Raw genomic sequence first — 24,767 nt, forward strand, 5'->3', positions numbered from 1 at the left:
CTGAAAGTGTTTAGGCCAAAGAATCGAAAAAATATAAACACTAAAACTAGTTTGATTTGGAAAATAATTGTTTTTTTAATTTTAAAACTATTTAAAGACTTAGTTAAATTTTTTTTCCTATTTTTTAAATTTAATTTAACCAAATTTGTTGCAGTTTAATAGAGCTATTTTTTACACCACTCAGTTATGACTTACACTGTGTTTAGTGATTTCTAGACCTCTGATAAAACATTTCAGTTTTAGGCAGAGACAAGCGAAGTTACACAATTGAGCTGTCGTCCGGCCAATACCAACGTTTATTCTTGGGTTGATCGCTAGAACCTATAGCTAAATATTAAGTTATCACTCCTGCTCTAGTGCGTTGGTATATAAAAAAACGCCATCTAAAACCATGAATACTTTGGAGGAAATGAAAACTGAACACATTCCAGAAAAAGAAATACACCCCGAAAGAGACCAGGTTACTTCCGTCGTCAAAAGTGTAATGATATCTCCGGAGAGGACAGATATGTTGTTTGCGACTAACATTTGGCCGATCTCAGAGAGAAGCGACATAGCGAGGTTCGTGATAAATAATGAAATATCTTAGTTAATGTATAATCGCTTACTAAAGAGTCCGATTTTTATATAATTGTGTATGGCTTACACTATGGTATTAACAGAAAATCAAAATCCCCCAAGAGAAAACTATATTCTATCCAAGATGACCAGCTAATTGAAAAGGCCGTTCTAAAAGTTCATGGTTCTTTGGGAGGCCCAGGCATTACGGGAGATCTTCTGTGGAAAGATATCCAATGTTACTTACAACGTAAAGGATATTTACAAGAGAGAACTTTTTCTAGTTTAAAAACTCGCTATTTGGAGCACATCCGCAAACGAAAAATCAACAAGGTAGTAATTAATATTACATTTTTTAATTTAGAATGATAACACATATTATACAAATTAATAAACATAGTCAATATCAATAAATTTTAAGAAATCGTTGCTATTCTCGTCGGCCGACAAAGAGCGTTGGGAGAGCATTAGCAGAAAAAGTGGCTGCTCTATGCACGCACATGAAACCGAGAAACAAGGAAACCAGGACCTGGAAAATCAAAAAATATCCTTAAAGGTACAAATAACGTTCATAATTTGTTTTCTAATTTAAGAACAGTAAGGAATATGATTAAAAAATTACCCGTCGTTTTAAAAGTTGTAACTTAATAAGTTTTTTTCTCATAAAGAACGAAGGAGATATCAGTAAGAAAATAATAAATCAAGTCGTAGAAGTCGAAGATAATTTAGCAAAGATTGATAGACGTGAAGATAATAACGAATCAAAAAATTATTCTAATGAAAATGTTCTGGTAAAAGACAACAATGAAAAAATTAATATCTGTGAAGAACACGAGAAAAAAAAAGAGAAAACGGCCGTTTATTCAAACGTCCAATTGGAGGATAAAGTAAGGACAGAAATTTGAGACCATAAATAGCAAAAATATAACCTGTCACATTTTAGAAAACGGATGTAAGGAAATACGCACATGGTGTACTGGAACAAATTTTTAGGGGAAATTCCTTCTTTATGAAAGATCTAGTATTAAGGTATAAATGATTTGGGTTTATCACTGAGTAAAATTTATTATAATTCATAACCGCTTTTTATATTCGATTTCAAACTTATAGATCTATCTCGGCATTTTTCGCTGCTGCTATTTTAAAATTAGAAGAATCAGACAAAAACATTGAACTCGAAGATCAGCTTGTGTTCTTGCTAAAACAAGAAAAATCCGAGGACCAGTATCTATCTAGAATCGGCGAATTAACTATGAAGTAATTTTTTTAAAATTTTTGTCTAATTTATACACATCCTAACAAAATATGGAACTGGTAAATATTTCGTTATGTTTAACGATAAGCAGTTAGGATAATATGGTTTTCAATAGAGAGGTTAAGCAGAGCGCTCTAGAAGTTTCAACGACAACGTCGGGAGTATCTAGACGTTCATGTAGAAAGATTCGTTAAAATCGGTTAAGCTTGCTTTAATTTCGAGCACCAAAGAAAAATAGAACGTTTCCGATAAAATTTAAACATATTTTACTAAACCGGGGTACATGACGAAAGGAAAAAAAAACGTTTGAACAGGACTAAAACATAGGTGTATTCAGTTTATAAAGTCAGATCGGGAAACCATATCATTTTGCGACTAATTTTGTTACGTCCCCTATAATTATAAAAAATATAAATGTTAATTGTTGTTTTGATGAATTTATCTTCATTTGAGTAATTTTCGAGGTGACTAGACTAAATGTAGAGAGAGCAGCCAACGAAAACTGCCATGCATTTTCTAAATTTCCTATTACACGGTTATTGCACCCCTTACCTCTATTTTTGGCGTTCTAGTTTACCCCCATGCGCCGCTTAACTATATTTAAGATGGGGCCCCAGCCCACCCAGCCCTACCCCTGCGCTCGCCTATGGAGTAAAATAGCCTAACATATGGCTGTGAGTATCGTCTAAACACAAAATGTTTGTTTTCGTAGTTTCGTGTATCTGATATATCCGCTAATGTATACTTGTAACGATTTCGACTTAAAATATACAAGGCTTAGTCTCACTTCAATTTAAATAAATATTTACGCTTTTTAATACTCAAGGCTGCTAGAAAAATAACAACTTGCCATAACTCCCTAACAATTCATTGAACTGGATAATTAAAATATTCAATATTTTTATTAAAATACTACCATGATTATACGATGTGTCAGGTAAGCTCGTGAAAAATATGGCGTTGTCTTCAAGTTTTAAAATATTGATCCTGTGAAGTTTAAACGTGAAATAAAACCGTCGAAAATTATTACGTGACTCTCGACGTTGTCGTTGAAACTTCTAGAGCGATATGCTTAACCTCTCTATTGTTTTATTACGTAGCACTTTTAATTTCCGTAAAACAACTCATCGAAAGCCCGTGGTAGTCCGAGTGTTAATCAATTTTTAACCTAGGTTCATTGAATTTGCATCAGACCAAACTGATCGTAATCACCGTTTCAAAGTGGCGGATAGTAACTCGGAAGAATCAGAACAAGAACAGCCATAAGTTAAAGAATATCAATAGTTTAAAAAAAATTTACGAAAAGTATTTCGAACAAAAATGTATAGATAAAATCAAAAATTGCATTTTTCGATTTAGGGAATAAATCAAGTTAATTTACACTCGACAACTATCTTCTTTATATTATAAAAATAATAAGGTTCTGTTTTTTTTCTCAAATCAAAAAATTCGAGACGATTTATAGAAAAAAAGTTAATTTTAACTTTGTCTTATTTCAGTAAAATACTTAATAGATATGAAACCGTTTACAGAAATTAGTGCATTATTAGTTGCTCGTATTTCTCTAAAATACATAATAAATACGAAAATCGTTCCCTGAAATAAGTGCAAAATTAGTTGCTCGTATTTTGCTAAAATGCATAAATGATATGGTCAGTTGTTCTATAGAGCTTATATAAATAACAATAAAGCTAATTATCTCACTGAAATAAGAAAAAGTTTGTTACTTATATCTCGCTAAATTACTTGATAGAAACTAACACAACGGACAGAAGTGAGTGAAATTTCAGTAGGTAAAATTTTAGTTGATCATATTGTGCTATTATAGAAATTAAACCATGTACTTAAATAAGTAAAATTTAAGTTACTCATATTTCAATAAAATAGAAATAAGACCATTTCCTGAAATAAGAAAATTTTCTATATCTAATATTTCGGTAAAATACATATACGAAATATGTAGATTCCATCTGTAGGGTTTTGGAAATATGAAAATAGCTATGTTTTATGAATTATATATGGTTTCCAGAAAATATATCACCAAAATAAGAAAAACACCACTTACTCATATTGTAATTAAATATAAACAAATATTTAAAGTGTATACACTTAGTCTGTAAAGTGTCCCGAATTTTTTAATTAGCTTTGTTCTCTGACTTCGAGAAAATTACTAGAATCTCAATCGCTGATATAAGTCATATTTCAGTTTCTGATATTTCACTAAAATACATAAAGAGTATGGACACTTAGAATGGCTGTCGGAACGTTTAGATTTTCGCCGAGCAGCTGTAGGTTACTTGTTTTAGCGCGTCCGTCACAGAAGGTTGTGTGATTTAGTTTTCCATAAAAACAGAAGTTTTTAGTTCACCTTAAATAAGAAATTTCCCTAATAATGGCAAATAACGGAGACCTTGCAGATAAGATAAAATATCTATTGGATTTAAGCAAATCAGATAATCAGATTTTACGGGACCTGGCTATCTCAACGTTAAGGTAATTAGTCTATTAGTAATTTTGTGAAACTTTTCTTATAGAATTGTCAATTCCGCTTCCCCACAGGAACTTTACCTCAGCATGTGAAAATGTAAATGAAAAAGAACGCTTGGTTTTAAACGTGGACAAAAATGAATCGACGGATATTTCCCCGAAAAAAGACCACAGGCCTAAAAGAGATTTTTCTCCAGAATTTTAAGAAGCCGAAGCGTATAAGAATGTGAAGTTTAACCAGTCAAAGACGAAAACCTAAAATAGAATACTAATCTTATTTTCAACTAAAAATGTAATCAAAATATATTTCTTTTTAGTAAGGGCCTAAAGAATATTTATTGTTTACTAAAACATAACTACATTTTGTCTAATGCGTTTAAAATAAAATCATTAAATAAAATGTTAAAGTGTTATTTTTTTCTACAATGAGATAATTCTTTTTAATTTTATCTCATATTCCGCTACCAATTCCCATCCGCATATTTTTCCGTCCTTCCCTTTAACATTTTCTTATCTTTCAATTATTTCTTTCCTTCCCCAGCAGGTTACACAAGGACCAATACGGTCGCAAATGCCACAGTGCTTTCAAATTTTAAACTGGTCAGGTTAGATTACAACAGGAAATAAATTGAAAATAATTTTTTTCAGATATTAAAATTTTATTTAGGCATCTTTTCAAAATATTTTAATATTTTAAAACTTATTTTAAAATTGTGCACCTTAAATTAAGGAGTCCAAAATTATATTCGAAATTTTAATCGTAACACGAGCGTCAATTTCCAGAAGCTGTTCATTTACCATAGTCAATTCTAGTTGATAATGCAAATAGATAATCGGCTCTTTCCATAAATCCTAGCACCGTCGGTAAATAGTTTGGGCTAAAGTTGGTTAGTGAATCCACGTCATTTTCCAAAATCCGATATTCGTTAATTATATAATCAGAATATAATGGTAATAGTAAGTCCATCCATTTAAATCCTACGTTGAAAATTAAAAAAATAAGTACCATTGCAATTCAAGATTTATGCCTTAACACTTTTTAAAATATTTGAGGTTTGAGCAATATATCCTTCTTCGTTAGAAACTCGTGGAGAACTGAAAAGTGCAATTAAAGTCATCGCGCATAACGGTTATTAATTAGACTGATTTTAATCTGAAAGTAAAAGTTAGTAGAATCTCAATCGCTGATATAAGTTATATTTCAGTTTGTCAAATTTCATTAAAATACATAAAGAGTATGGACACTTAGCATGGTTGTCGGAGCGTTTAGATTTTACTTCAGCGGTTGAAGTTTATTTGGTTTAGCGCGTCCGTCATAGAAGGTTGTGTGATTTAGTTGTCCGTAAAAACAGACGTTTTTATTTCATCTTAAATAAGAAATTTTGCTTATAATGGCTAATAACGGAGACCTGGCAGATAAAATAAAATATCTATTGGATTTAAGCAAATCAGATAATCAGATTTTACGGGACCTGGCAATCTCCACCTTAAGGTAAATGGTCTATTAAAAATTTTGTTAAAACGTTTTTATACAATTCGCAATTCCTCTTTTCCACAGGGATTTTACCTCAGCATGTGAAAATGTAATTGAAAAAGATCGCTTGGCTCTAATCGTGGACAAAAATGAATTGATGGATATACCCCCCAAAAAAGAAAACAGGCCTAAAAGGGATTTTTCTCCAGAATTTTAAGAAGCCGAAGCATATAAGAATGTGAATTTTAACTAGTCACAGATGAAAACCTAAAAAAAAATACTAATCTTATTTTCAACTAAAAATGTAATCAAAATATATAATTTTGTAGTAAGTGCCTAAAGAATATTGATTGTTTACTAAAACATAACTACATTTTGTCGAATGCGTTAAAATAAAATAATTAAATAAAATGTTAAAGTATTTTTTTCCTACAATGGGAAAGTTCGCTTTCATTCTATTTCATATTCCGCTACCAATTCCCATCAGCATTTTTTTCCTTCCTTCCCTTTTTCATTTTCTTATCTTTCAATTATTTATTTCCTTCCCCGGCAGGTTACACAATGACCAATTTGGTCGCAAATGCCACAGTGCTTTCAAATTTTAAACTGCTCAGGTTAGATAACGATCGGAACTAAATTAAAATAAAAATTTTTCAGATATTAAAACTTTCTTTATGAATCTTTCCAAAATATTTTAATATTTTAAAACTTATATTAAATTGTACACCTTAAATTATGGAGTCCAAAATTATATTGGAAATTTTAAACATAACGCGAGCGTAAATTTACAGAATATGATCATTGGCAATAGTCATTCTAGTTGATAACGCAAATAGAAAATGGGATCTTTCCATAAATCCTCACACCGTCGGCAACAAGTTACGGCTATAGGTGGTTAGTGAATCCACTTCATTTTTCAAAATCAGATGTTCGTTAATTATATAATTAGCCTATAATGGTAATAATATGTTGATCTATTTAAATCGTACGTTGAAAATTTAAAAATAAGAACCATTGAAATTCAAGATTTTCGACTAAACATTTTTTAAAGATTTGAGGTTTGAGCAACATGTACTTCTTCGTTAGAAACTTGTGGAGAACTGAAAAGTGCGAATAAAGTCATCGCGCATAACGGTTATTGATCGGACAATGATTTTAAACCGAAAGTTAAAGCAAGTTTTTAAAATAAGCACGGACCTTTAACCATAGCATAAAAATAATAAATAATATATTAGTCTACTGTTTATAACCGGCATCGCTAGTGGCCTGAGGCAGCTAGATCTAATCTTCTAAATCTTATCGGATAAAGTAAGATGGTAAAATAAATTTAAATAACTCTTGCAAATAATGTTAGGGAATCGCAAAAAAAAATTGAAACGTTTGTCGCGAAACGAAAAAATTGAAAAGCGGAATATTTTCGATTACGGTTTAATTTAAGAAGGTTGTTATATATATATATATATATATATATATATATATATATATATATATGTATCATGGCCAGAATTGCCGATCGGTACATCGATAGATAGTACGTCTTCGAAATTCGACCGAGATGTCTCATGAGACCTCTCACCAGATGTTTTTCAAGACCTGCGTAAGACCTCTCAAGAGAGATTACGGTGACAAGGTATGGTCGGTACGTCGATGAAAAGAACGTCGTCGAAACTCCACCGAGATCTCTCATGAGACCTCTCACCACACGTTTTTCAAGACCTGCGTAAGACCTCTCATGAGAGATTACGGTGACGAGGTATGGTCGGTACGTCGATGAAAAGAACGTCGTCGAAACTCCACCGAGATCTCTCATGAGACCTCTCACCACACGTTTTTCAAGACCTGCGTAAGACCTCTCATGAGAGATTACGGTGACGAGGTATGGTCGGTACGTCGATGAAAAGAACGTCGTCGAAACTCCACCGAGATCTCTCATGAGACCTCTCACCACACGTTTTTCAAGACCTGCGTAAGACCTCTCATGAGAGATTACGGTGACGAGGTATGGTCGGTACGTCGATGAAAAGAACGTCGTCGAAACTCCACCGAGATCTCTCATGAGACCTCTCACCACACGTTTTTCAAGACCTGCGTAAGACCTCTCATGAGAGATTACGGTGACGAGGTATGGTCGGTACGTCGATGAAAAGAACGTCGTCCAAACTCCACCGAGATCTCTCATGAGACCTCTCACCACACGTTTTTCAAGACCTGCGTAAGACCTCTCATGAGAGATTACGGTGACGAGGTATGGTCGGTACGTCGATGAAAAGAACGTCGTCGAAAATCCACCGAGATCTCTCATGAGACCTCTCACCACACGTTTTTCAAGACCTGCGTAAGACCTCTCATGAGAGATTACGGTGACGAGGTATGGTCGGTACGTCGATGAAAAGAACGTCGTCGAAACTCCACCGAGATCTCTCATGAGACCTCTCACCACACGTTTTTCAAGACCTTCGTAAGACCTCTCATGAGAGATTACGGTCATCGTGAGAGATCCCGAGAAATTTCACAACTGTGGTTGAAATGGTGTGTATAACAAATGTTGTTGAAACGGTGTGTATAACAAATGTTGTTGAATAATGGTGTATAACAAATGTTGTTGAAATGGTGTGCATAACAAATGTATTTGAAATGATGTGTATAACAAATGTTGTTGAAATGGTGTGTATAACAAATGTTGGTGACATGGTGTGTATAGCAAATGTTGTTGAAATGGTGTGTATGGCAAATGTTGTTGAAATAGTGTGTATAACAAATGTTGTTGAAATAGTGCGTATAACAAATGTTCTTTCAAACTCAAGTCCCGCTCTCATCATCATTACTAACAATGCGTTAGTCGACACATGACACCTTACACCAAGTAAATGATAAAGTATTGTCTGTAATTACGGCTGAGCTAAGGTTAGGTTATGTTAGTTGTTTTCAATGTTATTGTTTTCGTACACTAACCGATACTCTAGTGTACACTAACCGATACTCATTGAAACTTGACTCGAAAGTCAAAATAAATATTATACCCACGAAACATTACCAACCCTAAACCAACTTAACCGAACCTAACCTAACCCAACCTTACAATCTAGTGTACACTAACCGATACTCTAGTGTACACTAACCGATACTCATTGAAACTTGTCTCGAAAGTCAAAATAAATATTATACCCACGAAACATTACCAACCCTAAACCAACTTAACCGAACCTAACCTAACCCAACCTTACAATCTAGTGTACACTAACCGATACTCTAGTGTACACTAACCGATACTCTAGTGTATAACTAAACATTACTCTAGTGTTCACTAACCGATACTCTAGTGTACATTAAATTACTAAGGTTACGTTAGCTATAAAGGCTTAGGTAAGTTAACAAGGCTTACAATATCCTAACCTACGCTCAACCAGAACTAAAGCCTGTACTATAGCCCGAACTATAACTTATACTTTACCGTCGAGTTGAGTTTTTCTATGTATTGGCGCCTGACGGCGCCGCGCACTCGCTGCGCTCGAGCGCTTGGGGGGCCGGACCGGCGCCCCCCAAACCCCGTTCTAAAAAAGGCGATGGGCCGTCTATAACGCGACCTAGAGGACAGCACTAAGCCTAACGCACTAAGTATTGCCTAACCCAATATTCATCTTACCTACTATGTTTGAAATAACCGAAATTGTCGTACGTAACCTACGCTATTGAAATTAGCCTAAGCCTTGTTAACTTACCTAAGCCTTTATAGCTAACCTAACCTTAGTAATTTAATGTACACTAGAGTATCGGTTAGTGTACACTAGAGTATCGGTTAGTGTACACTAGAGTATCGGTTAGTGTACATTAGGTTAAGTCAGGTTAGGTTAGGTTAGGTTAGGTTAGGTTAGGTTAGGTTAGGTTAGGTTAGGTTAGGTTAGGTTAGGTTAGGTTAGGTTAGGTTAGGTTAGGTTAGGTTAGGTTAGGTTAGGTTAGGTTAGGTTAGGTTAGGTTAGGTTAGGTTAGGTTAGGTTAGGTTAGGTTAGGTTAGGTTAGGTTAGGTTAGGTTAGGTTAGGTTAGGTTAGGTTAGGTTAGGTTAGGTTAGGTTAGGTTAGGTTAGGTTAGGTTAGGTTAGGTTAGGTTAGGTTAGGTTAGGTTAGGTTAGGTTAGGTTAGGTTAGGTTAGGTTAGGTTAGGTTAGGTTAGGTTAGGTTAGGTTAGGTTAGGTTAGGTTAGGTTAGGTTAGGTTAGGGCTTATGAAATTTGCGAAAATCGTAGGTTACAGCAATACGACCATATAAGACCATATAAGACCATATAAGACCATATAAGACCATATAAGACCATATAGGACCATATAAGACCATATAAGACCATATAAGACCAAATAGGTAAGGTTGGCTAGGGATAGTTTGGGTAAGGTTGGGTTAGTTTGAATAAGCTTAAGTTAGGCTATAGTGAAGTTATGGGAAGGTTCGATTGCGTTATCTTGGGTGAATTGTTTATTTTGACTTACCGCGCAAGTTCAGTTGTATGTTCTGAAGAAAGTGTTACGAAACAAACTTTCCTTTCACTTTGATATTTCTATTGACATCAGCCGTAGATAGTACTTTACTCTATCTTAGTTACGTGTTTAATGGTTAGGTTGGGAATCGTGGGTGTAATGTTTCTTTTTTCTAAAAGCTAGGAGTTTGAATTATCACTTACTTTTAGTATCTTTTCTACGCGTATTCCACTTCATAGTTAATCACGTAACGTGTAAATAAAATTACGGATCATGGTAATTTAAACAGTTTCTTCTGTGGGCAGGCTGCCGCCCCCCATACCCCCCGCTATTTTCTTTTTCTCTCCGGGGGCTTCTTTACACGCCTTCCGTTATTGTTAAAATAAAGGCACACATACTGGATTGCGTTATCTTGGGTGAATTGTTTATTTTGACTTACCGCGAAAGTTTCAGTTGTATGTTCTGAAGAAAGTGTTACGAAACAAACTTTCCTTTCACTTTGATATTTCTATTGACATCAGCCGTAGATAGTACTTTACTCTATCTTAGTTACGTGTTTAATGGTTAGGTTAGGAATTCGTGGGTGTCATGTTTCTTTTTTCTTGAAGCTGGGACTTTGAATTGTACTTTCTGTTGGGGGGGCTGCCGCCCCCCCCATACCCCCCGCTTTTTTCTTTTTCTTTTCTTTTCCCTGCGGGGGCTGTGTGCGCTGCCGCTAGCCCGGGGGCTCCGCCCCTAGGACCCCCCGCACCCAAGCGGCGAGCTTCGAGTCACGCCTTCAGTTATTGTTAAAGTAAAGGCTCACACACAATTTGCTAAGTTATAGTGGTTATACTTTTTCTTGATACTTGACGCTCAAGATATAATTGTACGTTCTGTTTCAGTCTTTTTGGACTTCTCACTTCACGCCAAAGTTAATTACATATTGTATGTATAGTAAGGTATTGAAAATGAAAACAGTTTCTTCTGTGGGCAGGCTGCCGCCCCCCATACCCCCCCGCTATTTTCTTTTTCTTTTTCCCTCCGGGGGCTTCTTTACACGCCTTCCGTTATTGTTAAAATAAAGGCACACATACTCGATTGCGGTATCTTGGGTGAATTGTTTATTTTGACTTACCGCGCAAGTTCAGTTGTAAGTTCTGAAGAAAGTGTTACGAAACAAACTTTCCTTTCACTTTGATATTTCTATTGACATCAGCCGTAGATAGTACTTTACTCTATCTTAGTTACGTGTTTAATGGTTAGGTTGGGAATCGTGGGTGTAATGTTTCTTTTTTCTAAAAGCTAGGAGTTTGAATTATCACTTACTTTTAGTATCTTTTCTACGCGTATTCCACTTCATAGTTAATCACGTAACGTGTAAATAAAATTACGGATCATGGTAATTTAAACAGTTTCTTCTGTGGGCAGGCTGCCGCCCCCCATACCCCCGCTATTTTCTTTTTCTTTTTCCCTCCGGGGGCTTCTAGACACGCCTTCCGTTATTGTTAAAGTAAAGCCACACATAAAATTTGTTATCATGGGTATACTGTTTCTTGCAAACATGGAACATAGTCTGCTTTCCAACAAGTAAGTTCACATGTAAGCCAAGAGTAAGCTCTCGTGTAGGCCAAGTGTAAACTCTCATGTTAGCCATGTGTAAGATCCGCGTAAGCTACCTGTGCGATCCGTGTAAGCTACGTGTAAGATCCGTGTAAGCTACGTGTAAGATACGAGTAAGATACGTGTAAGATACGTGTAAGATCCGTGTAAGCTACGTGTAAGATCCGTGTAAACCAGGTGTAAGTTCCCGTGTAAGCGCTCATGTAAGCCAACTGTAAGATCTCGTGTAAGATCTCAGATAAGCAACGTAAGGCGTTCGATGCATAACTTAACCGTTGCCGTAAACTTCCTACTCGAAGCGCCGGTATTTGTTGTACCAAGCACCTTACAGTTAAGCTTACACCTGACTCACACGCACCTTACACCTCGCTTACATGAGAGCTTACGCCTGAACTTACACATGGCTTACATTTAACTTACACGTAACTTACACCTGGCTTACATCTGACTTACACGTAACTTACAGCTGGCTTACACCAAACTTACATGTAACTTACAGCTGGCTTACACCAAAACTAACAACCGCCTTTCATCTGATTTATACGCAACTTACAACAGGGTTACTTGTCGTTCAAAAGTTAAACCTTCTATTTGATTATCTATATAATCGAAGAATTACAACATGTAAGATTGTTGGTTATCTAAAAGTAAGTTCTCGTGTAAGTTCTCGTGTAAGCTACGTGTAAGATCCGTGTAAGCTACGTGTAAGATCCGTGTAAGCAACGTGTAAGATCCGTGTAAGCTACGTGTAAGATCCGTGTAAGCAACGTGTAAGATCCGTGTAAGCTACGTGTAAGATCGTGTAAGCTACGTGTAAGATCCGTGTAAGCCAGGTGTAAGTTCTCGTGTATGCTACGTGTAAGATCGTGTAAGCTACGTGTAAGATCCGTGTAAGCCAGGTGTAAGTTCTCGTGTATGCTACGTGTAAGATCGTGTAAGCTACGTGTAAGATCCGTGTAAGCCAGGTGTAAGTTCTCGTGTATGCTACGTGTAAGATCGTGTAAGCTACGTGTAAGATCCGTGTAAGCCAGGTGTAAGTTCTCGTGTATGCTACGTGTAAGATCCGTGTAAGCCAGGTGTAAGTTCTCGTGTAAGCTACGTGTAAGCTCCTTGTAAGATCCGTGTAAGCTACGTGTAAGCTAGGTGTAAGCTACGTGTCAGATCTGGTGTAAGCTCACAAGTAAGCCACGTGTAAGCACTCTTGTAAGTTAAAGAAACATTCTCGCCCGAAGCGCCGGTACTTATAATTTGATAAACCAAGTACCTTACACTTGAGCTTCGCCGGACAAACACGGAACTTACCCCTGGCTTACACCTAGAATAACAACTGACTTACACGTAACTTACAGCTGCCTTACACGTAGTGTTACAGCTTTCTTACACTTGACTTACACGCAACTTACACCTGGCCAACGCGTAGACTTACAGCTGGCTTACATCTGATTTACACGCAAATAACTACTGGGTTACATGCAAGATTGTCTGTCTTTCAAAAGTTAAACCTTCTATTTGATTCTCTATATAATCGAAGAATGACAACATGTAAGATTGTCTGTTATCTAAAGGTAAGTTCTCGTGTAAGCTCTCAAGTATGCCAGGTTTAAGTTCTCGTGTAAGCAACGTGTAAGATCCGTGTAAGCTACGTGTAAGATCCGTGTAAGCTACGTGTAAGATCCGTGTAAGCCAGGTGTAAGATCCATGTAAGCCAGGTTAAGTTCTTGTGTATGCTACGTGTAAGATCCGTGTAAGATCCATGTTAGCCAGATGTAAGTTCTCGTGTAAGCTACGAGTAAGATCCGTGTAAGCTACGTGTAAGATCTCTTGTAAGGTGGTCTATGCATCACTTAACCGTTGCCATAAACTTCTCACTCGAAGCGCCGGTATTTGTTCAATCTAGCACCTTACACTAAATCTTGCACCTAACTCACAAGCATCTTACAACTTGCTTACATAAGAGCTTACACCAGAACTTACACATGGCTTACATCTAACTTAAACATGGCTTACATCTAACTTACACGTAACTTACATATGGCTTACATCTAACTTACACGTAACTTACATCTGGCTTACACGAAAACTAACAACCGCCCTACATCTGATTTATACGCAACTTACAACAGGTTTACTCGTCGTTCAAAATTTAAACCTCCTATTTGATTATCTATATTGTCGATGAATGACAACATGTAAGATTGTCTGTTATCTAAAAGTAAGTTCTCGTGTAAGCTCTCACGTAAGCCAGGTGTAAGCTCTCATGTTAGCCATGTGTAAGATCCGATGTTAGCCATGTGTAAGATCCGTCTAAGCTACGTGTAAGATCCGTGTAAGCTACGTGTAAGATCCGTGTAAGCTACGTGTAAGATACGTGTAAGATCCGTCTAAGCTACGTGTAAGATCCGTGTAAACCAGGTGTAAGTTCCCGTGTAAGCTCTCACGTAAGCCAAGTGTAAGCTCTCATGTAAGGCAGGTGTAAGTTATCGTGTGAACTTACATTTGAGTCTAGTGTGAGTTCTCGTTTAAGGTTACATGTAAGCCTTGAACAAGCTCCTTGTAAGCTCTCATGTAAGCCACGTGTAAGCTCTCACGTAAGCCAAGTGTAAGCTCTCATGTTAGCCATGTGTAAGATCCGATGTTAGCCATGTGTAAGATCCGTCTAAGCTACGTGTAAGATCCGTGTAAGCTACGTGTTAGATCCGTGTAAGATACGTGTAAGCTACGTGTAAGATACGTGTAATATCCGTGTAAGCTACGTCTAAGATCCGTGTAAACCAGGTGTAAGTTCCCGTGTAAGCTCTTATGTAAGCCAACTGTGAGATCTCGTGTAAGATCTCAAGTAAGCAACGTAAGGCGTTCGATGCATCAATTAACTATTGTCGTAAACGTCTCACTCGAAGATTCGGTATTTGTTGAATCAAGCACCTTACACTAAACATTACACCTGACTCACAAGCAGCTTACACCCGACTTACATGAGAGCTTACACATGGCTTACATTTAACTTACACGTAACTTACACCTGGCTTACATCTAACTTACACGTAACTTACACCTGGCTTACATCTAACTTACACGTAACTTACAGCTGGCTTAAACCAAACTTACATGTAACTTACAGCTGGCTTACACCAAAACTAACAACCGCCTTACATCTGATTTATACGCAACTTACAACACGGTTACTTGTCGTTCAAAAGTTAAACCTCCTATTTGATTGGCTATATTATCGAAGAATGACAACATGTAAGATTGTCTGTTATCTAAAAGTAAGTTCTCGTGTAAGCTCTCACGTACGCCAGATGTAAGCTCTCCTGTAAGCCAGGTGTAAGCTCTCGTGTGAACTTACATTTAAGTCTAGTGTGAGTTCTCGTTTAAGCTTACATATAAGCCTTGAACAAGCTCCTTGTAAGCGTTATGTAAGCCACGAATAAGATCGTATGTAAGCCTGGTGTAAGCTTTTATGTAAGCCACGCGTAAGGACTTATGTAAACCAAAAGTAAGAGCATAGCTAATTATTAAACATTCTTTGAACCATCCCAACTTTTTTTAATAATCGAAAGACGAAACGAATATTTACGCCTAAAATTACAAGTAGACTAATAGCTGGCTTACACATTGACTTACAGTTTGTTTACACTTAACTTACTCCTGGATTACACGTTAACTTTCTCTTAGGCATACTCGAAGTTTGAATATAAAATTGTCTGTGTTCTAGAAGTTAGGCTTATTGTATGTATAGTATATAATAAAGCCATCACTATTGACACAGGTTATAAAATTCTTTATAAATACAATATTATTAACACTTAGTACATAATATCTCAACTAATACGCATAGTATAGATCAATAGTATATAAACAAACAAGTATAATCAATCGTGTATAATAAAACAATAACGTTTATTTTAGATTCATAGTTTATAGTATATAAACAAATACATACACTATGGAACAACACTAAAGAATCTAAAATTAAATAATAATTTCAATATATGTTTTGCTTGCTTGTGTATAGTTAATTATATAAATCTTAAACATATACATATTCATAAACATAAATATATATATATATATATAAATATATATATATATATATATATATATAAAGAGATAGATATATATATTGGGAGAGGACGTCCTCTCGCCTACAACTGAGTATTTTCTATCGGCGCTGTCCTTATATATCAGATTATAACAAACGTCAGCGCCCCCTATAACCGATACTTTATTAAAGCGCCACTTATAACCGATACTCAAATAAAGCGCCACCGATAAAGCACTATATAATTGAAGCGCCATCGATAAAGAATGATATGATAAAAGCGCCACATATGTATATTTTTAACTTATATAAAGATAAATATATATATATATATTGGGAGAGGACGTCCTCTCGCCTACAACTGAGTATTTTCTATCGGCGCTCTCCTTATATATCACATTATCACAAACGTCAGCGCCCCCTATAACCGATACTAAAATAAAGCGCCACCTATAAAGCATTATATAACTGAAACGCCATCTATAAATAATACTATGGTAAAATCGCCACAAATTAATATATTTTTTACTTGTGTGTAAAAATTATAAATATATAACATGTATTACATAAGTATATGTATAGTGTTTACGGTTAGCTAATAGTATATCGCCTTGACTTCAAATAAATCTTTTCAATCGGCGATCTCCTAACCCTATGTACGATATAAATAATCCAAACCCAACCTAACCAAACCTAACCGTAAACTTGGAAACGGTAAAAGGACGTTAGTTTTAAGCATTGTTGTATCTTCGAGATTTGTCAAATATTACCAAGTAAGTACCATTTTAGGTATGCCTGGGATATTCCTAACACACCGTGACAATATGGGCACTTTTTAAGAATTTTAGTATCTTCGAGATTTGTCGAGTATTTTCTAACTAGAATCATATTCGGTTAGCTTTCGATATTTGTAACCTGCTGTGACGATTTAGGCAGTTACAAAGTATTTCGGTATCTTCGAAATTCGTCAAATATTTTCGAATCAGAACCATATTAGGTACGCTTGGCATATTCCAAACACACCGTGTTAATTTGGGCACTCTTTAAGTATTTTAGTGTCTTCGTTATTTGTCAAATATTATTAAGTTAGTACAATTTCAGGTATGCCTAGCATATTTCAAGCACACCGTGACAATATGGGCACTTTTAAAGTATGTTGGCATCTTCGAGATTTGTCGAGTATTTTCTAACTAGAGTCATATTCGATTAGTATTCGACGTTTGTAAACTGCTGTGACGTTTTGGGCAGTTTTAAAAATGTTTGGTTTCTCCGAGATTTGTCAAATATTTTCGAGATAGTACCATTTTAGGTACGCTTAGCATATTCCAAACACACCGTGTTAATTTGGGCACTTTTAAAGTATTTTGGTATCTGCGAGTTTTGTCAAATATTTCCAAGTTAGTAACATTTTAGGGATGCCTGGGATATTCCTAACACACCGTGACAATCTGGCTACTTTTAAAGTATTTCAGTATCTTCGAGATTTGTCAAATATTTTTGAGGTAGTACCATTTTATGTACGCCTGGCATATTCCTAACACACCGTGACAATATGGGCACTTTTAAAGTATGTTGGTATCTTCGAGATTTGTCGAGTATTTTCTAACAAGATTCATATTCGGTTAGCCTTCGATATTGGTAACCGGCTGTGACGATTTGGGCAGTTTCAAAGTATTTTGGTATCTTCGAGATTTGTCGAATATTTTCCAATTAGACTCATATTCGGTTAGCCTTTGATATTTGTAACCTGCTGTGACGATTTGGGCAGTTTTAAAAAGTGTTTGATATCTTCGAGATAAGTCAAATATTTTTGAGCTAGTACCAATTTAGGTATGCTTAGCATATTACAAAAACGCCGTGACAATATGGGCACTTTTAAAGTATTTTTATACCTTCGAGATTTCTCGAATATTTTCTAACTAGATTCATATTCGGTTAGCTTTCGATATTTGTAACCTGCTGTGACGATTTGGGCAGTTATAAAGTATTTCAGTATCTTCGAAATCCGTCGAATATTTTCGAATCAGAACCTTTTTAGGTACGCTTGGCATATTCCAAACACACCGTGTTAATTTGGGCACTCTTTAAGTATTTTAGTGTCTTCGTTATTTGTCAAATAATATTGAGTTAGTACAATTTCAGGTATGCCTAGCATATTTCAAGCACACCGTGACAATATGGTTATTTTTCAAATATTTTCGTATCTTCGAGATATGTCAAAACTTTTTGAGATAGTAACATTTTATGTACGCCTGGCATATTCCTAACACACCGTGACAATATGGGCACTTTTAAAGTATGTTGGGATCTGCGAGATTTGTCGAGTATTTTCTAACTAGGTTCATATTCGGTTAGCCTTCAATATTTGTAACCGGCTGTGAAGATTTGGGCAGTTTCAAAGTAATTTGGTATCTTCGAGATTTGTCGAATATTTTGCAATTAGACTCATATTCGGTTAGCCTTTGATATTTGTAACCTGCTGTGACGATTTGGGCAGTTTTAAAAAGTGTTTGATATCTTCGAGATAAGTCAAATATTTTTGAGCTAGTACCATTTTAGGTATGCTTAGCATATTACAAACACGCCGTGACAATATGGGCACTTTTAAAGTATTTTAAAGTGTTCGAGATTAGTCAAATATTTCCAAGTAAGTACCATTTTAAGTATGCGTGGCATATTCCAAACACGCCGTGTTAATTTGGGCACTCTTAAAGTATTTTAGTATCTTCGTTATTTGTCGAATATTTTCGAATAAGTACCATTTTAGGTATGCCTGGCGTATGCATAACACACCGTGACAAAATGGGCACTTTTCAAATATTTTGGTATCTCCGAGATTTGTCCAGTATTTTCTAACAAGAGTCATATTAAGTTAGCTCTCGATATTTGAAACCTACTGTGACGATTTGGGCACATTTCAAGTATTTTAGTATCTTCGAGATTTGTCAAATATTTTCCAATTAGACTCATATTCGGTTAGCCTTTGATATTTGTAACCTGCTGTGACGATTTGGGCAGTTTTAAAGTCTTTTAAAGTCTTCGAGATTTGTCGAGTATTTTCTAACTAGAGTCATATTCGGTTAGCCTTCAATATTTGTAACCTGCTGTGACGATTTGGGCAGTTTTAAAGTATTTTTATACCTTCGCGATTTGTCGAATATTTTCTAACTAGATTCATATTCGGTTAGCTTTCGATATTTGTAACCTGCTGTGACGATTTGGGCAGTTATAAAGTATTTCGGTATCTTCGAAATCCGCCAAATATTTTCGGATCAGAACCTTTTTAGGTACGCTTGGCATATTCCAAACACACCGTGTTAATTTGGGCACTCTTAAAGTATTTTAGTATCTTCGAGATTTGTCAAATATTTTAGAGTTAGTACCATTTTATGTATGCCTAGCATATTTCAAGCACACCGTGACAATATGGTTACTTTTCAAATATTTTGGTATCTTCGACATTTGTCAAATATTTCCAAGTTAGGACCATTTTAGGTATGTCTGGCATATTCCTAACACACCGAAACAATATGGGCACTTTTAAAGTATTTTGGTATCTTCGTTATTTGTCAAATATTATTTAGTTAGTACAATTTAAGGTATGCCTAGCATATTTCAAGCACGCCGTCACAATATGGTTACTTTTCAAATATTTTGGGATCTTCGGAATTTGTCAAATATTTTCGAGATAGTACCATTTTAAGTATGCTTGGCATATTCCAAACACTCCGTGACAATATGGGCACTTTTAACGTATGTTGGTATCTTCGAGATTTGTCAAATATTTCCAAATAAGTACCACTTTAAGTATGCTTGGCATATTCCTAACACACCGTGTTAATTTGGGCACTTTCAAAGTATTTTGGTATCTTTGAGATTTGTCGAGTATTTTCTAACTAGATTCATATTCGGTTAGCTACCGATATTTGTAACCCGCTGTGACGTTTAGGGCAGTTTTAAAGTATTTTAAAATCTTCGAGATCTGTCAAATATTTATAAGTTAGTACCATTTAGAGTATGCTTGGCATATTCCAAACACACCGCGTTAGGTTAGGTTAGGTTAGGTTAGGTTAGGTTAGGTTAGGTTAGGTTAGGTTAGGTTAGGTTAGGTTGGGAATCGTGGATGGGGAAAAGATATTTTTTACTCGATTCTAGGACCTTGAAACGGGCTTTCCGTTGGGGGGGCTGCGCCCCCCCATACCCCCCCCTCCAGGGGGCTTAGCGCCCCCTTCAACCCCGCTTTTTTTTCTCGAACGTCCTAAAATTATATATCGATAAAGGTATATCTCGTTCAGCGTCGGAGAGAACGCGTCGGATGGTAAGAAAGCCGGGGAAAACGTATTCTTAAAGTCGCACGCATGGCACGGATGGAATCGAAAATCGTCCAAAAAGGCGCTTTTCCGAATTTTTAAAGTCGCACGGATGGCACGGATGGCACGGATGGAAACGTAAATCGTCCGAAAAGGCGCTTTTCCGAATTTTTAAAGTCGCACGGATGGCACGCTCGGGGAAAATATCGTCTTTTTCCGAGGATTTAGACCTTCAATGGCCAGTTTTTTCAAGCATTTTTCCCCCACCCAAAACCCCAATTCCCAGCCCGTGTCCCTAGGATGTTTGATAGACCTTTTAAGTATTAATTAAAAAGTGGCACGACCGTCGTTGCATATATACGCCGCGGTCGTGCCATTAAGATCGATAAATATATCGATATCACAACGTAATTAAATAAATTAATACTTCAAAGGTCTATCCAAACATACCAGGGCCACAGCCGGGAATTTGGGGTTCTCGGGCGGGGGGAAATATATAGCCAGAGTTAATAGATATAAGGGACTTAAGCCTCCGAAAAGCGTTAGATCCCGTCGAAATCGCCCTTTTTAAGCGGCACGGATGGCACGGATGGCACGGATGGACTAAAATATCGACGAAAACCCGCTTTTCCGAATTGTTCAAAGTCGCACGGATGGCACGCGTGGTCTCCGATTATAGGATTTACAAACGTTATATATATAGAAATCAATATATCTATAAAGCTAGCTAGGTATTGTCGCCTAACGGCGACGCGCACTCGCTTCGCTCGAGCGCCGGGGGCACCTGACGGTGCCCCCCAACCCCTTACTTTGGTTTGGACCGTTCCCTTAAGTATTGTCGCCTGACGGCGACGCGCACTCGCTTCGCTCGAGCGCCGGGGGCACCTGACGGTGCCCCCCACCCCCCTACTTTAGGTTAGCAGGCGCGTTTAGTTATTTTAGGTTAGGAAAAGCAACATCGACGAAAAGTACGCGCGCGAGCCGGTAAACGGCGGGAGTACGTGCGCGGGTAAAATGAGCGGGAGTACGCGAAAAAGTACTTTAAAATTTTTTAAAGGTGAACGGCGGGAGTACGTGCGCGGGTAAAATGAGCGGGAGTACGCGAAAAAGTACTTTAAAATTTTTTAAAGGTGAACGGCGGGAGTACGTGCGCGAGCCGGTAAACGGCGGGAGTATTTTTAAAAGTTTGTTAGTTAGTTTTTTGTTAGTGTTAGGTTAGGTTAGGTTAGGTTAGGTTAGGTTAGGTTAGGTTAGGTTAGGTTAGGTTAGGTTAGGTTAGGTTAGGTTAGGTTAGGTTAGGTTAGGTTAGGTTAGGTTAGGTTAGGTTAGGTTAGGTTAGGTTAGGTTAGGTTAGGTTAGGTTAGGTTGGGAATCGTGGATGGGGAAAAGATATTTTTTACTCGATTCTAGGACCTTGAAACGGGCTTTCCGTTGGGGGGGCTGCGCCCCCCCATACCCCCCCCTCCAGGGGGCTTAGCGCCCCCTTCAACCCCGCTTTTTTTTCTCGAACGTCCTAAAATTATATATCGATAAAGGTATATCTCGTTCAGCGTCGGAGAGAACGCGTCGGATGGTAAGAAAGCCGGGGAAAACGTATTCTTAAAGTCGCACGCATGGCACGGATGGAATCGAAAATCGTCCAAAAAGGCGCTTTTCCGAATTTTTAAAGTCGCACGGATGGCACGGATGGCACGGATGGAAACGTAAATCGTCCGAAAAGGCGCTTTTCCGAATTTTTAAAGTCGCACGGATGGCACGCTCGGGGAAAATATCGTCTTTTTCCGAGGATTTAGACCTTCAATGGCCAGTTTTTTCAAGCATTTTTCCCCCACCCAAAACCCCAATTCCCAGCCCGTGTCCCTAGGATGTTTGATAGACCTTTTAAGTATTAATTAAAAAGTGGCACGACCGTCGTTGCATATATACGCCGCGGTCGTGCCATTAAGATCGATAAATATATCGATATCACAACGTAATTAAATAAATTAATACTTCAAAGGTCTATCCAAACATACCAGGGCCACAGCCGGGAATTTGGGGTTCTCGGGCGGGGGGAAATATATAGCCAGAGTTAATAGATATAAGGGACTTAAGCCTCCGAAAAGCGTTAGATCCCGTCGAAATCGCCCTTTTTAAGCGGCACGGATGGCACGGATGGCACGGATGGACTAAAATATCGACGAAAACCCGCTTTTCCGAATTGTTCAAAGTCGCACGGATGGCACGCGTGGTCTCCGATTATAGGATTTACAAACGTTATATATATAGAAATCAATATATCTATAAAGCTAGCTAGGTATTGTCGCCTAACGGCGACGCGCACTCGCTTCGCTCGAGCGCCGGGGGCACCTGACGGTGCCCCCCAACCCCTTACTTTGGTTTGGACCGTTCCCTTAAGTATTGTCGCCTGACGGCGACGCGCACTCGCTTCGCTCGAGCGCCGGGGGCACCTGACGGTGCCCCCCACCCCCCTACTTTAGGTTAGCAGGCGCGTTTAGTTATTTTAGGTTAGGAAAAGCAACATCGACGAAAAGTACGCGCGCGAGCCGGTAAACGGCGGGAGTACGTGCGCGGGTAAAATGAGCGGGAGTACGCGAAAAAGTACTTTAAAATTTTTTAAAGGTGAACGGCGGGAGTACGTGCGCGAGCCGGTAAACGGCGGGAGTACGTGCGCGAGCCGGTAAACGGCGGGAGTACGTGCGCGAGCCGGTAAACGGCGGGAGTACGTGCACGAGCCGGTAAACGGCGGGAGTACGTGCGCGAGCCGGTAAACGGCGGGAGTACGTGCGCGAGCCGGTAAACGGCGGGAGTACGTGCGCGGGTAAAATGAGCGGGAGTACGCGAAAAAGTACTTTAAAATTTTTTAAAGGTGAACGGCGGGAGTACGTGCGCGAGCCGGTAAACGGCGGGAGTATTTTTAAAAGTTTGTTAGTTAGTTTTTTGTTAGTGTTAGGTTAGGTTAGGTTAGGTTAGGTTAGGTTAGGTTAGGTTAGGTTAGGTTAGGTTAGGTTAGGTTAGGTTAGGTTAGGTTAGGTTAGGTTAGGTTAGGTTAGGTTAGGTTAGGTTAGGTTAGGTTAGGTTAGGTTAGGTTAGGTTAGGTTAGGTTAGGTTAGGTTGGGAATCGTGGATGGGGAAAAGATATTTTTTACTCGATTCTAGGACCCTGAAACGGGCTTTCCGTTGGGGGGGCTGCGCCCCCCCATACCCCCCCCTCCAGGGGGCTTAGCGCCCCCTTCAACCCCGCTTTTTTTTCTCGAACGTCCTAAAATTATATATCGATAAAGGTATATCTCGTTCAGCGTCGGAGAGAACGCGTCGGATGGTAAGAAAGCCGGGGAAAACGTATTCTTAAAGTCGCACGCATGGCACGGATGGAATCGAAAATCGTCCAAAAAGGCGCTTTTCCGAATTTTTAAAGTCGCACGGATGGCACGGATGGCACGGATGGAAACGTAAATCGTCCGAAAAGGCGCTTTTCCGAATTGTTCAAAGTCGCACGGATGGCACGGATGGCACGGATGGAAACGTAAATCGTCCGAAAAGGCGCTTTTCCGAATTTTTAAAGTCGCACGGATGGCACGCTCGGGGAAAATATCGTCTTTTTCCGAGGATTTAGACCTTCAATGGCCAGTTTTTTCAAGCATTTTTCCCCCACCCAAAACCCCAATTCCCAGCCCGTGTCCCTAGGATGTTTGATAGACCTTTTAAGTATTAATTAAAAAGTGGCACGACCGTCGTTGCATATATACGCCGCGGTCGTGCCATTAAGATCGATAAATATATCGATATCACAACGTAATTAAATAAATTAATACTTCAAAGGTCTATCCAAACATACCAGGGCCACAGCCGGGAATTTGGGGTTCTCGGGCGGGGGGAAATATATAGCCAGAGTTAATAGATATAAGGGACTTAAGCCTCCGAAAAGCGTTAGATCCCGTCGAAATCGCCCTTTTTAAGCGGCACGGATGGCACGGATGGCACGGATGGACTAAAATATCGACGAAAACCCGCTTTTCCGAATTGTTCAAAGTCGCACGGATGGCACGCGTGGTCTCCGATTATAGGATTTACAAACGTTATATATATAGAAATCAATATATCTATAAAGCTAGCTAGGTATTGTCGCCTAACGGCGACGCGCACTCGCTTCGCTCGAGCGCCGGGGGCACCTGACGGTGCCCCCCAACCCCTTACTTTGGTTTGGACCGTTCCCTTAAGTATTGTCGCCTGACGGCGACGCGCACTCGCTTCGCTCGAGCGCCGGGGGCACCTGACGGTGCCCCCCACCCCCCTACTTTAGGTTAGCAGGCGCGTTTAGTTATTTTAGGTTAGGAAAAGCAACATCGACGAAAAGTACGCGCGCGAGCCGGTAAACGGCGGGAGTACGTGCGCGGGTAAAATGAGCGGGAGTACGCGAAAAAGTACTTTAAAATTTTTTAAAGGTGAACGGCGGGAGTACGTGCGCGAGCCGGTAAACGGCGGGAGTACGTGCGCGGGTAAAATGAGCGGGAGTACGCGAAAAAGTACTTTAAAATTTTTTAAAGGTGAACGGCGGGAGTACGTGCGCGAGC

At 38.3% G+C, this 24,767-nt stretch overlaps 1 protein-coding gene across 2 annotated transcripts; it reads left to right on the top strand.

Moving 5' to 3' along the window:
* Window positions 1–250: 250 nt before the first annotated feature.
* Window positions 251–3,186, top strand: LOC149969053 (uncharacterized). 2 transcript variants are annotated; one of them, XM_090174261.1, is made up of 7 exons: window positions 251–561; window positions 663–891; window positions 980–1,114; window positions 1,227–1,445; window positions 1,502–1,587; window positions 1,669–1,815; window positions 2,986–3,186. In XM_090174261.1, the coding sequence occupies exons 1-7, from the start codon at window positions 392–394 to the stop codon at window positions 3,077–3,079; spliced, it is 1,080 nt and encodes a 359-aa protein (XP_090030387.1). In that variant the 5' UTR covers window positions 251–391; the 3' UTR covers window positions 3,080–3,186. The 2 variants fall into 2 exon arrangements, with proteins under 2 accessions (XP_090030387.1, XP_090030388.1); XM_090174262.1 differs by having other exon boundaries at window positions 251–560; window positions 752–891.
* Window positions 3,187–24,767: the final 21,581 nt, after the last annotated feature.

The sequence above is a fragment of the Leiobunum rupestre genome, chromosome 1, assembly GCF_980474605.1.
Source record: "Leiobunum rupestre chromosome 1, qqLeiRupe1.1.hap1, whole genome shotgun sequence".
NCBI classification, from domain to species: domain Eukaryota; kingdom Metazoa; phylum Arthropoda; class Arachnida; order Opiliones; family Sclerosomatidae; genus Leiobunum; species Leiobunum rupestre.